General features: G+C 42.2%; 1 protein-coding gene across 1 annotated transcript; it reads right to left on the reverse strand.

Moving 5' to 3' along the window:
- Positions 1-1,265: 1,265 nt before the first annotated feature.
- LOC112068680 (photoreceptor cilium actin regulator) lies at positions 1,266-6,900 on the reverse strand. The gene is made up of 2 exons (XM_024135881.2): positions 4,086-6,900; positions 1,266-1,821 (listed from the first exon to the last, which is right to left on the reverse strand). Exons 1-2 carry the CDS (start codon positions 6,671-6,673, stop codon positions 1,740-1,742), a joined length of 2,670 nt encoding a protein of 889 aa, XP_023991649.1. The 5' UTR covers positions 6,674-6,900; the 3' UTR covers positions 1,266-1,739.
- Between the last annotated feature and the right edge of the window lie 7,101 nt (positions 6,901-14,001).

The following is a 14,001-nucleotide window of genomic DNA, read 5'->3' on the forward strand; positions in this document are numbered from 1 at the left end:
GCAAAGTACAGAGATCCTTTATGAAAACCTGCTCTAGAGCACTCAGGACCTCACACTGGGGCAAAGGTTCACCTTCCAACAGGACAACAACCCTAAGAACACAGCCAAGACAATGCATAAGTGGCTTCGGGACAAGTCTCTGAATGTCCTTGAGTGGCCCAGTCAGAGCCCGGACTTGAACCTGATCTAACATCTCTGGAGAGACCTGGAAAATAGTTGTCCAGCGACGCTCCCTATCCAACCTGACAGAGCTTGAGAGGATCTGCAGAGAAGAATGGGAGAAACTCCCCAAATACAGGTGTGCCAAGCTTGTAGCGTCACACCCAAGAAGACTCAAGGCTGTAATCGCTGCCAAAGATGCTTCAACAAAGTACTGAGTAAAGGGTCTGAATACTTATGTAAATGTGATATTTCCGTTTTGTTATTTAAATTTGCAAACATTCCTAAAAATACGTTTTTACTTTGCCATTATGGGGTCTTGTATGTAGATTAATGAGGGGGGAAAAAATTATTTAATCCAATTTATAATAAGGCTGTAACGTAACAAAACGTGAAAAAAGTCAAGGGGTCTGAATACTTCCCGATTGCACTGTATGTACTGTCAATGTGACTGTAAATTCCTGATGTCTAACCTTTTTACTTCTCTTTCTCTCACATACTCTCTCTCTCTTGCATTCTCTCTGTAAATCATTACTGTAGACAGTCAGACAAATTAATGTTCTGGTGCAGACTAGCTTGACTTTTTATGAAAATACAATCTGCTACAAGCTGCAATTTGCTACAGTATTTCACGTTTCTGGGTGCAGTTCTATAAAAAATGGACCAGTGGGACAACAGGTTTATTATCTCATAGCTGACTTAAACTGATGAGTTTATCCTTTATGCACAGCAAGGGTGTGGGAATCAGGAACTATGAAAATGTTTTTTGCAAATGAGCAGTTGACTATTTCCCTTGTAATACATGCTCATTTGTCAGGTCCCCCCAAGAAAATGTATAGGCCTAACATAATAACACAGAATATAACCTATAATTATTTTAATGCTCAGAGAACTGTATTGTGAGACGATTCGGGGAGCCATTTATAGCTGGGTGACGTAATGTGTTTAAGTTACACCTCTCTCCTCTGTTGGCAGTATATATATATATATTTTTTATTGGGAACAGGTAGAAAAAATGGAAATAAACAAAATACAAAGGTGAAACTACGAAATAATAATAAAACAACATTTGTAAACAAACTCTGTAGTTACTGTATAACAAAAATACCAACAGTTCAAACACAAAATGCTAATTCAAAAACAATAGGACATGGACAAGAAACAAATAATTGTACCTATTCACCAATATATAATTAGTCTTAGTCAATACAGTATATTACATTGATTTTAATTTCCACAAATGTACTGACAGATCGCAACGTACACTCAATAAATCAACATATCCCAAAATAGTTTTTTGTTTTCAGTAATTACTGTATTACAAAACATCATATCAGAGGACGTAATAGATAGACCAAAACATGTACACTGTATTTCAACCTTTTCTCTATTGCAGTCAAGCAATCTGAGGGAGAAGCATGGTCAATTACCTAACACACTTTCTTAGAATAAGCCCCTTCTCTTCTCATTAGAAGGGAAGTCTTAGCCTTAAGAGTCCTCCTAATCCATAATCCCTTTCTATGCTCAGTCCTCACCCTCTAATTCGCTTGGTAGATTCTGCCTTGGCAGACTGCCATGCACTACTGCTCAGGATCCAAATCAGTATCAACAGCACTTGGATCTGATTGGTTGTCCCCTTCCATCACAAGACCATTGACCATCCTATAAGACAACAGGAAAAGGAGAGGCTTTAGTTGTGGATGTAGTCGTGGATTATGGGGTAGCGGACTAGGTAGCTGGGAGATGCAGTGGGGAAGGAGAGCTAATCTACCCAGGATTAGGCCAAACAGGTGGTTTGTCTCAGGGTAAATCTGGAGGCAGTACGTAGGGTAAGTGAGTGATGGTGATGTAAACACTGATAACAAGGTATTGGGTTCAAATATAGAATTTAAAGTTGTTGTTGTGCTCAAGTTTATGCTAATGGCCTAACAGACAACATGTTCTTGCAATTTGCAGTCCTCAGTCCCCCCATGTTTAATTACTCACACTCAAGAAGGGTAAATGTACCAATAAAATACATTGTTGACGTTGATCGTCTGCTGTAACATTAGGCTAAACTTATAGCACCTCATCTAATGTTGAGAAGTGTCACTTCAGTTTTTTACAGTAAGAAGTGTCCACATTCCTGTGATACTCTCTCCCCCTCTGGCCTACTGTGTTTATATATATATATATATATATATTTACATCTAAGTCAATTAGCAGACGCTCTTATCCAGAGCGACTTAAATTAACAATTAGGGTTTAGTGCCTTGCTCAAGGGCACATCGACCGGATTTGATTTAAAAACCTTTTTTATCACCTGGTCAGGTCGGGAATTCGAACCAGCGACCTTTCTGTTACTGGCTCAACGCTCTCAACTGCTAGGTTAACATCCAATCTCGATAATCAGCACTCTGCTTTGAAGATTGTGTTCCCCAATACTTGACCATTGACTAACTTGTTAAGCACACGTTTGTTATGCAGACTTTGGAATTTACTGTGACATGACGATTATTAACCCACATAGACAAAGTTGATGTATCTGAAAAAATCTGATGATCACACCCACTACCTGGAAAACTGATCCATCAAAATGCCACTGGACTTGTTTCGCTCTAGTTGCCATTGAATACACCAGTTACCACACCTATGAAGAATCCTCAGGCGTCTGTAGGAATTGAAAGAAGCTTGAAAATTGTGCAGGCTACCATATGTGTAAGCTGTGTCACGTATTTGTTGTTCTACTTATTTTGTTTTGCCTCTAAGTTAAATCTCAGGTCACATCTGTTCATCAAAATGGTTAGGGCTACTAAAGTGTACATATGTTTAATGTTACGGAATGGCTCTTGTATCAAGTAAACACTTCTCGCTAGGTTGTTGTGATTATTTATAGTTGAGAAATGTAGAATAAACGTTTGTTTGCGCTATGCTCTTTTGACAAGTTGTTTATTACTTTAACAGTTTGAGATGACTTTACATTTTTTTTAAAGAGTTATATAAATCCAAAATAAAGTGTGTAGGTGTCTTTTCATTTGAATATTGAGCATTTAAATTCCTGAATGGTAATTCTAAATTGTTGCTCAAATTAATCTACCAACTGTGGATTCACATTCTGTTTTAGGATGATGTTCTAAACTGAAGGTGATAGCATAGAGATAGATAGAGGACTACTCTCTGTATCTGTGCCATTATAGTGTCTGTGACAGCATGGGCAGCGCCATTGAGGCTATCTCCATTTTGAAATAGTACATTTTCTTCTTCACGATAAGCTGATCTCTCCTGATGACCCAATTGGACATGACTCCAACAGAGTCACCATGATGGATCAGCCAATGAAGTTGGAAGTCCCACCCAGTTGACTACGTTAAAATGGTGGAAGCCCTCAATGGCGCTGGCCATGCTAATAAGGCCTTTTGGCCGCTAGATGCCTCTATCATTGTCTATGGGTGATAGCTAGGTCTGTTAGCGTCACAGACTACTGGTGGGCATGGCTTGAGCCTTGCTACAGTACATACACCCACCCACTGAGTGACAGCTGATGGAATCAGATACCATCTACATGGCGTCAAAAGTATTGACCTTTGGAAGAAGTCAAGCAAAACAAACAAGCTCATAGTTTCACAGTTGTTGTTATAGTATTTGTCTCCTAATTTAGAAAACGTCTTGTGTTTTTATCTCTCACCTTTTAAGAAATGTGCTATATAAATAAAGTTTGATTTGAGCATAGATACTGTAGTTCATTGAGATATTATCAAGTTGAATTTCTACTTTTGTAGGTTAACTAATGTATCTGTTTATTTTTCTATTCACTATTCTCTGACATTTTTTGTTTGGCTACTTTCTAACACATGATCATAATTCTGCATTTACATTAATTTGGAAGCCTTTGGTCTAATATCCACTAAACTGGTAGCTAGACAAAGGGAGTAAAGGGAAACACTCACCTATCACTGCTTTTGGACATATTTGGCTCACTTCCTCGTGTCCGGCCCCGTGGTGTGCCTGGGTTGGACAAATCCTGTTGTTGTGTTGTCAGGCTGGGTCTCTGGTCAGACTGGCTGCGCCGACTGACAGTCTGGGACCCGCGTGTGGACAGCCTTCCCCGGGAGGGCTCACCATAGGGTCTAGGGAGCGTAGAGCTATAGTGAGGGGTCCAGCTCTGGGAGTTGGTTTGGCCATTTTGACAGAACACAGATCGAGCATCGTTGAAGGACACTGAGGGTAACATGTCTTCACCACTGTCCTCCTTGCTCCATCTCAAGACCCGGGGAGAGGGTGGACGTGAGGGTGGATTAGGCTGTGCGAAAGCAGGGGGGCTTGGTAGTCTGTGGTGTGTAGAGGGACAAGAGGGTGGTAGACGAACTCTGGAGACTGGTGGGACGGTCGGTGGCATGCTGGTGGGGTAATACTCCCCCTCATAGGGGTTGCTGCTTCCTTGCCTGAGACTCACCCCAGCTCTAAGGGGTCCTCGAACCCCCTGGTCAGATCTGTTTGCAGCGGATTCAGCTGCGTTGCGAAGGTGGATGATCTTGCGGGCCTTATGGTAGAGAGAGGCGGCCTGCTCATTCTCTTGGTCGCCTTCAGATGCTGGCTGCTGTCCACCCCTCGTCTCGGGATCCTGTCTGATTGGTCCGACACTTCCACGGTTGGGCAGCACCGTCATGTTCTGCAACGAGGCCCTCAGGCGCTGAGAGGCGGTGCTCCTTTGGCGTGGCACAGGGTGGCCCCTACTGTCGGTGTCCTCCTCTTCCCCTTCCTCATCATCCGGGTTTTCCTCATTGCTCTCATAGGAATTGTCCATCAGAACCTCAGGGGGAGGGGGGGGCAGGTTGTCATCATCCAGGCCCTCCCCGCCTTCCGCTGCCCAGATGTTCTTATTGTTGTTACCATTGACAATGTCCTCTCCACTTCCAATGTCGGGTAAGAGGGGAGTTCCACTGCTCCTAGACCCCCTAAGGTGTGCACTAGGGAGACTTTGGCCTGGTCTGCCGTCCACCCCACCACTGAATGTGTTTATGAGTCTTTTGACGGAGTTGCGACCAGGGGGTTGTGGTGCTATCGCTGGTAGTGAATTTGGTGCTTGGTTTGCCTTTGTGGACCCTTTGAGTCCATATCTAGCAACCCTCTGCCCCCCTGAAGAGCATCTTCTCAGAGAGTTGTTTCCCGTCCGTCGGTCCAGGTCTTTTTGTTGCAGCTCCTGAATATGTAGAGATTCTATGGACAGTGACCGTGGTGGTCTCACCGGCCTGCCCAAGGGGGCAGCTGTCTGGGGTCGTTTGGGGGGCTGCCCTTTGCTGTGCTTGGTGTTCTGTATGGGGTCTGGCGGGGATGAGTTGGACCGCACCCTCCCTGACCTCTCTTCCTCTTCATCCTCCTCATCTTCATTATCATCATCGTCTTCCTCATTTTCTTCCCCCTCCTCACCTTCGTTAAGGCATACCTGGTCAGGTGAATGGCTTGGGGGTGTGGGGCGTGCACTGCCACCAGACCCAGAACTCCCCCATTGACGACGGTGGCGCTCTGATCCCATCAGTGACTCGTTCTCTCCCCCGATGCCACTGTCCTCGCTGTGCAGGGACAAGTCATCGAGGTTGCACTTGGCAGCTGCCTCCACGCGAGCCAGCACCTGGGTCAGACGCTCCTCTACTGCCCGCTTGGCCTGCAGCCTCTCTCCCAGTAGTCTAGATAGCGAGGCGAAGAAGTCTGCCGCCTCTTCCAGAGCGGTGTCTCCCAGGCCTTGGATCGAGCTCCCCACCAGCTTCATCTTTTCAGTAGAATGCTGGAGCAGCAGCTGCAGCAGGTCTGGGGGGGTTTCTGATGGGTCAGCATTGGGCTTGGAGGGGGTGGGAGCTGGGTCCCTTACCTCGGATGGCCAGGCCATGTGGTTGCCATGCTCCTTCAGCATCAGCTCCCCTTCCTCAGCCATCTCCTCCAGGGCCTGGTTGACCTCCTCGAAGCGCATCACAATGGCTGTCATCATGGGCTGCAGGGAGAGCTGGGTCTGGGCGGCCTGGTCCAGCAGCCCCAGCAGGGTCTCACACTTGGAGATGTTGGGGTTCAGGTATTCGTAGGCGGCCTGGTGAGCTCTCACCATGTGCATGGGAAGGTCCACCTTCCCCTGGATGATTGAGGTGTTTGTCTCCTTTTCTTTTCGGCAGCCTCGTTTGACGCCCTTATTCTTCCTTCGCTTCTTGACCTTTTTTGCCTGCTTTTCCGGTAACTCCTCACTCTGTGTGTTTCTCACCTGTGATGTCATTTTGACCTCTATTTGAGAGACGGCCCCTAGGTTTGACACAACGGCTGTGTTGGGGGCCATGTCCGCCACTTTTCCCAGGGCGGCCATAGGATTTTCCTCTTCAGCTGATAGTGGGAGTTCCTCCACTTCTTCGTCAATATCCGTATTGTTAATATCTTGGTTTTCTCCCTCAACAGGCTTGATGTTACCCACCTCTGGTGGTACTGGCAGCAGAGCCTTGTGTACCCCATCTGGGATCCCTGGGAAGAGATGACCTTTGGATGGGGAACAACCCATTTTTTATGTCCAGACGTTGAAAAAGACTTTAGATTAAAAATGTCAGTTTGTGATGTGATTTCAATAAAGAGATACACAACCAAATATTTAGCCTAGTAAGTGTGGATAGACCTGCTCATCCATCGGTGCTTCTGTCTGATTACCGTTGAAAACTTAAACTTGGGTGTTCAGCAGGGTGCATACCTTACGAAAACTCGGCAACAATTCAGCCCCTAAATCAATCTTCTTTACTGGGTTCTTGAATAGATGGATCATACCGACTTTCTTACGGGGTTCGTAGATGAGGCTTCTGGAAGCTACGAGGTCCTACCCAAGTAACAGAGCCAGAGAGACTGAGTAGCTGAAAGGATCACATAGGATTGGAGGACTCTTCTTCTCTCTCCTTTAGCATGCACAGATGGTCAAATTAAGTAAATGATGCGCACACACACGCACACACACAGACACATAAGACTTTAAGCTCATCAAGGTAATCAGGGCCCACATCGTCAGGTGTCTTTTTTAGCCTTGTCTAACGATTGTTTACAGGCAAGATGTAGGTAATATCAAAGACAGGAAGCTACCTGTGTTCCCTAGTTCAGTTACTTTGCTTTTGTTTCCCAATTATCAATTTATTATCCATATACCATGCTTTCCTCCTGGAGTCCTGTAAAGGTTGCCTTGTCATAGGTTTCTCTATGTACACATCTATGTTATGTTACTTACATTTTGATTTACTGAATTGAAAAACGAATTGAATAGGACTGCTATAAAGTCATCTAAAAGTTCTAAGTTAATTTTGATAATACATCAAACCAACTGATCAAGCCAAGTGTCTATACTGAAATGCAATACATTTTCAGAGTTTAAGATGACATGTATAAGTCTATGATCAGCAGACAGAAGTCATAACATACAGGTGTATAACAGTATGTTTATAAATACAGTATGTTAAAGTTTCCCAGACAGATTCACATCATTGAGAATACTCATTATTGAGATTACAATGATACTTTACACAGACTGAAGTTAATGAACCACAACAGCTATCTTTCTGCTTAGTTGGGCATACTGTATTTTATCAGTGCCTAATATACTGATAACAAAGCATACAAAAAACCTGCTTGGATCATATATGTTTCAACATACTGTATGTCATTCATTGGGCATATCAAGGCCTCTGTCATACATTGGGCATATCAAGACCTCTGTCATACACGGCATATCAAAGCCTTGTCATACATTGGGCATATCAAGACTCTGTCATACACGGGGCATATCAAACCTCTGTCATCACGGGCATATCAAGACCTCTGTCATTTCACTGCGGCATATCAAGGCCTCTGTCAGATATTGGGCATACCAAGGCCTCTGTCATACATTGGGCATATCATTGTGATTACAATGATACTCTACACAGACTGAAGTAAATAACCATACAGAATTATCATTCTGCTTAGTTGGGCATACTGTATTTTCTCAGTCCCTAATATACTGATAATAAAGCATACAAAAAAACGTGCTTGGATCATATATGTTTCGACATATTGTATTTCATACACTGGCATATCAAGACCTTTGGGTATATACCAAGGCATTCGATCAGGCCATACATTTGGGCATATGACAGGGCATTTGATCAGGTGATACATTTGGGCGTATGACAGTGCTAGGGTTGAAAAGGGAGGGTATATTACTGGAAGCTTTATACGTTTACCAGTAAACTACCAGCATTTTGATATCTTTCATGGATTTGATGTAATCTATCTCAAGACATCTAGTGGCCCTTTTGGGCACTTCCAGGTGTCTATGTCCAGGTGTCTAATTCTGGCCGGCCCTCTGTGTGGCCTTATTATGTCAAATATATGAAATAATTCAATAAGATGACTTTAAAATAGAATGACAGCTGTAAAAATAAATATTAAATATAAACCATCAACTCAGTGAATACCATTGGTGTTTAGTATGAGGGTTTCAGCATGAAATATAATTTCCATTATTTTTCACACTTATTTATTATTATGTCAACATGTATTCATTGTCAATGGTTTGATGTTAAACTGGTGGCAGTTGTGGAAAAAGTCAATAGTTGTAAGAGTTACAGAGTTAATTGAAAATAATGTCATTGTTGATTAGATGCTTTTTTCATTAATTAGGCTATTTTCTCTTGAACCATATGGTCTATCTACTAGAAACCCATGGACAGTATAGGCACAGATATAACAAATTAATACTATACACTGAGTATACAAAACATTAAGATCACCTGGAAAGTAACATTTTCCACATTTTGTTACGTTAAAACCTTATTCTAAAATTGATTAAATAACAAATGTTACTCATAAATCTACACACAATACCCAATAATGACAAAGCGGAAACAAGAAAAATAAAAAAGCAAAAACCAAGCCATGAGGTCAAAGGAATTTCCCACAGCAGAATGTCATGAAAAGCGGTGCGAGTAAGGGAAGTAGAAAAGTTCCCCATATGCCCCACCAGAGTACTCACTCCTACCGGTGAGCMTGGTCTTTTACCGGGCACGAGAACACAAAATGACCAAAAGTCCCGCAATACAGACAGCTCCTTGTGCTGATCCGGTGTTGCTATTCTGCTGGCAACAGTCCAGCCCTGCCTAGTTGCACGGGCTCGGGAAACAGTGCCTCGGCCCTTCCCGGTGACTCTCGAGGAACGTCGTGAAATCTTGGGTGCTCTCGGCCACGGGACCGTCGGGGACTTCCGGGATGACTCGGAGGCGAGGTGGAATCCCTGGACGTGCGAGTTGTTGTGTCTTTGGCTATGCCAGATTAAGTGATATGACATGCTATTCTATAAAATAATTTCTCTGTAATTAATATTACCTGATTAAGCTAATCAGGTAAATGCAATTAACTAGAAAGTCGGGGCACCACGAAAGAATGTTAATAGAGCTGTTGTCTTCCGAATAAACTCTTAAAGACCAGGTAATATTTTACCTCAATAGCAGTCAATATTTAATCGTCACCTTATTTAGTCTCAACTGAAAGTGGAAAAATCTTGGTTATCTTCACGAACCCTGGCTAACAAGTTGAATCAGCAATACAAAATTTGGTTTAATTATTTATTTACTAAATACCTAAATAATCACACAGAATTACATCTACACAGAATGGATCATACGTTGATTACAAATGATGTCGTAAAGGAAAACGTCCCTGGCGGATGGAACAGATATGACGGCTGGTTAGACAAAGAAAGGGGGTTGGGTTTTGAATGAAAGAGCTGGAAGACTGAGGAACAAAAAGATTTTGTGTCTCTATCGGGCCGTAGGCAGCTACTCTATCGTAAATACAGAATCTTATGCATTCTAAATAACCGCCCATTTGGAAAAGGAAAATGCAATAAATATTTACTCTGAGCTGCGCTTCGATCGGTTGGTCGTAGATGGAAGGCCGGCTTGTCTTTTAAAGAATGTCTGGTGCTCCAAAGAGAAAACAAGACACTCACAGCCAAGGTAAAAATACACGATTCCAACATGGATTGTCTACTCAGGGAAAACAGAGTGATGAAGGAGACGCTACTAAACATACAAAGTCGTAGCATGCGTGAAAATCAATTTTTTTCTGGTATTCCTGAGGGCGCATCCAATAATCCAGAGGGCGCGATCAGAGAATTCATGAAATCCACATTGAAACTTCCTATAGAGACTGTAAACAAGGTGGCTTTCCACCGAGTACACAGACTTGGAGCTCGGAGCGACAAGACCAAGGGTCCCCGACCGATCATCGCAAAATTTGAACACTACCAACAAAAGAAGCAGATCAAAAGCAGAGGAAGGGAGCTTAAAGGGTCCAAATTCGGTCTCAATGACCAATTTCCAAGGGAGATAAACAAACGTCATAAGAGACTGTATCCGGTTCAAAGACAACAAAGGATGGATGGTAGGCGTGCCTTTATCATTGTGGACAAACTCTTTATAGATGGACAGCTATTCTGAGACAGCTCCATAACACTGTGGCTGTACTAAATTCTACAGGGACTTCAGGTTMSGAAAAAAATAAGGTATWGGAACTGTTTAAAATATCTGAACATTATGAAGTGGATATGAACACACACGTACTCAACTACATGCTTGCTTACACATACGACCTTATACATACACACACACCTGATCTCGCTGTCRCGCCCTGACCGTAGATTGCTTTGTATGTTTCTGTTTTTTGTTTGGTCAGGGTGTGATGTGGGTGGGCATTCTATGTTTGTATGTCTAGGTTTTGTATTTCTATGTTTGGCCTGGTATGGTTCCCAATCAGAGGCAGCTGTCTATTGTTGTCTCTGATTGAGAACCATACTTAGGTAGCCTGTTTTCCCACTGTTAGTTGTGGGTGGTTATTTTCTGTTTAGTGTTTGTAGCACCTTGCAGAACTCGCTCTCTTCTCTCATTCTCTCTTTCTCTCTTTTCTCTTCTCTCCCTCTCTCTTTATTGTCGAGAACTGTTTTATAATTTAATGTGTTAATGTGTATTGTTTATCTATCTTTTTATGTATTTGCCTACAAGTTTATATATGTTTACAACAACCAAGGGGAAGATATCAAAATAGGGGCATTGGGGAATAATAACACATTGTACGGAATACATTTGTACTGTAGTGAAGMCGTCTCTAGAGTAATGCAAGGTCTCTTTCATGATCATGTGAAACGTCAATTGCTATGGAAACGCTGGGATGTGTTTTTCAATTATGTTAAAGGTAATTATGATGCAACTATGATGGTGATACGATATGGATTACAATTATCATCATGAATATTAAGGCTATACGCACTACATGTTACACACATAGACACTCAAACATGCAAAAAGGCAGAGTTATTATTTATTTGGACATCACACATTATAGTCTTACTCTTATACAGACATCATACACACTCTCATTATATCATATCCAATATCATACACATCAACTTACTCAGATTTGTTACACACATAACTTATCTCAATTTTCTAACATCTGTGGCATTGGCTCACAGGCAAACAGGCAAGGGAATAATTTTTTGTTGTTGCTAGAACCTATTTCTTGAATTCTAAATATCAGACATTTGAAAGCTCTAATTTTGACCGTCATAATACCTCTGATGGCAGTAACTTTACAAGCACTAATTATGGTCAATTTAGCCTAAGAATAGTATTACAACAAATATTATGGCTGAAGTCCRCAAGTCCTCACATCCTTGGAACAGGAAGTTGAATTTTCGTCACGGGTTTATATAGTGGTGAAAGAAGGGCATGCTTTGCAACCCTAGTCAGGGCTAAGAGGCGAGGGTAATCAAACTAAGTGCCCAGTCTGAGCTCATAGACAACTGTCTCCAAGCAGTTAGTGTCCCACTGTAATCCCTGCCAACCCCGGTCAGTCAGGTGTACAACACAGACTTAGAGAAATGACCTGTTTGTACCTCTCTGTTAGGGGAGCAGATCAAGCTTAGCCTGTGCCAGGCCTGTTGTTGTAACTTGCGTTATATATTTTCATTGATCTTTTCCATCACTTCCTTGTTATGGGAGTTTTTATGATTTATGTTGATTAGATTTGTGTTATTTCCTTAGCCTCTTAGCATGCCTCCATCAACCCGTAAGAAGTAACTGCATCTGAAATAGCATTGTTCTCATAAATATAATGACTTGTATGTAGATAACTACCTATTTATTGTCTTTATGTTGTCTTCTGGGAACTACAGTATGTGCTCCCATCAGGACATGCAGTCAGTGTGCTGTTATAATTTGGAGTTTAGGTTAGGACGATTTGTATTCAGCACGTCTTTCCCTGTTTCGACAGCAGTGACTGGTGCTTGTGTAAGCTATGCTGTATGGCTATTCTCAGCTGTTTTTCATCCTGATCTGTGCTTTGGCCAACCATTCAGTGTGTAAAGCTTTGGCTGCACCACAAGCCTGGCCAACCAATACAATTAGCCTGATGTATTAATGGAGTCTAAGAACAGAGAGGCAGAGATKAATGTTTTTGATACAGGTGGAGGTGTCCATTATATAACAGCATACTTGTTTTTCTGTTGTATTTGAGGCTCAATCAGGTAGAAGTGTGACTTTTTTACTAAGCGAATTACACCATAGAATGAAGCAAGTAGGTCTCCAAAATTAAGGAAAATAACCATGACTTTATTGAATAAGTATTTTGATTTGACAGATACCCAGTTAGCTGTTTACAATACAGATGTTCATATAAGGGGGAATCCTGATGTGTTCTTTTTCCATAAGAGTTAATGTACTGGCACAGGTTAGTCATCTTACGAAGACGTTTCTTAACTCTTTTCAAGAGAAACAGAGAAAATTCAAAGAAGCAATACAAACAATATCCATGGCCCCCCTAAACAAAAGGCAACACCACCCTCTACTTAAAATCAAAATGAATATACAGTATAATGCTGATTATAAAAACGTTTATTGGTAGCTATCACTATTGTATTTGAATGCTCACTTTATGAAGCCTTTATAAGATGTTATCCTTATCCTGATCAAATACTTATGTCATGCAATAAAATGCAAATKAATTACTTAAAAATCATACAATGTGATTTTCTGGATTTTTGTTTAAGATTCCGTCTCTCACAGTTGAAGTGTACCTATGATAAAAATGACAGACCTCTACATGCTTTGTAAGTAGGAAAACCTGCAAAATTGGCAGTGTATCAAATACTTTTTCTCAAATACTTGTATCAGTTATCCTGCCAGAGCTTTTGTGCAGAATCCACTGTTCCACTGTTTCAGGTGCAACATTTATGGTCATGTTGCAGCAGTGTGAAGGAGGGAGATTCTAAGATGTGGGAAGTGTGCAGGAGGGYATGGGACAGATGATTGTGGAGTTTCAGAGAATAAAGTTGTATCTGTCAATTGTAGGGGTGCTCATGTTGCTGGGGATCAGAAGTGTCCGGTGAGAGAGAGGCAGATTAAAGTGTCCAGAGTCAGAGTAGTGCAGAGGGTGTTATATGCTGAGGCAGTGAAGAAAGTGGAGGAGGAGGGTCAAGGGTGAGGGATGCTGAGAGCATCTCTGTGAGCAGTAGATCTGTGCCAATACAGAAGAATAGGGTAATGAGTGAGTTATGCTTCAATAAGTTTGGCTTTTTAGCATTCATAGCAACGGTTATCAACTGTACCGCAGAAATGGAAAGTAAATCACAGAAAATATATGTTGTGGTGGAAGCCGCAGGGAGGTATTTTGGGTATACGACTCCAGAAGAGTTCCAGGGTGTGTTGAGTGGTGGTGTCCCGTCCTCCCAGGCCGTTGGCATGCTGCAGGAGCAGATAGGGTCAAAGTAGTGGAATGGGGTAGTGGGTTTTTAATGAGTGTACGTGGCAGCTGCAGAGA

Source organism: Salvelinus sp. IW2-2015, unplaced genomic scaffold (genome assembly GCF_002910315.2).
Source record: "Salvelinus sp. IW2-2015 unplaced genomic scaffold, ASM291031v2 Un_scaffold648, whole genome shotgun sequence".
Taxonomy (NCBI): Eukaryota; Metazoa; Chordata; class Actinopteri; order Salmoniformes; family Salmonidae; genus Salvelinus; species Salvelinus sp. IW2-2015.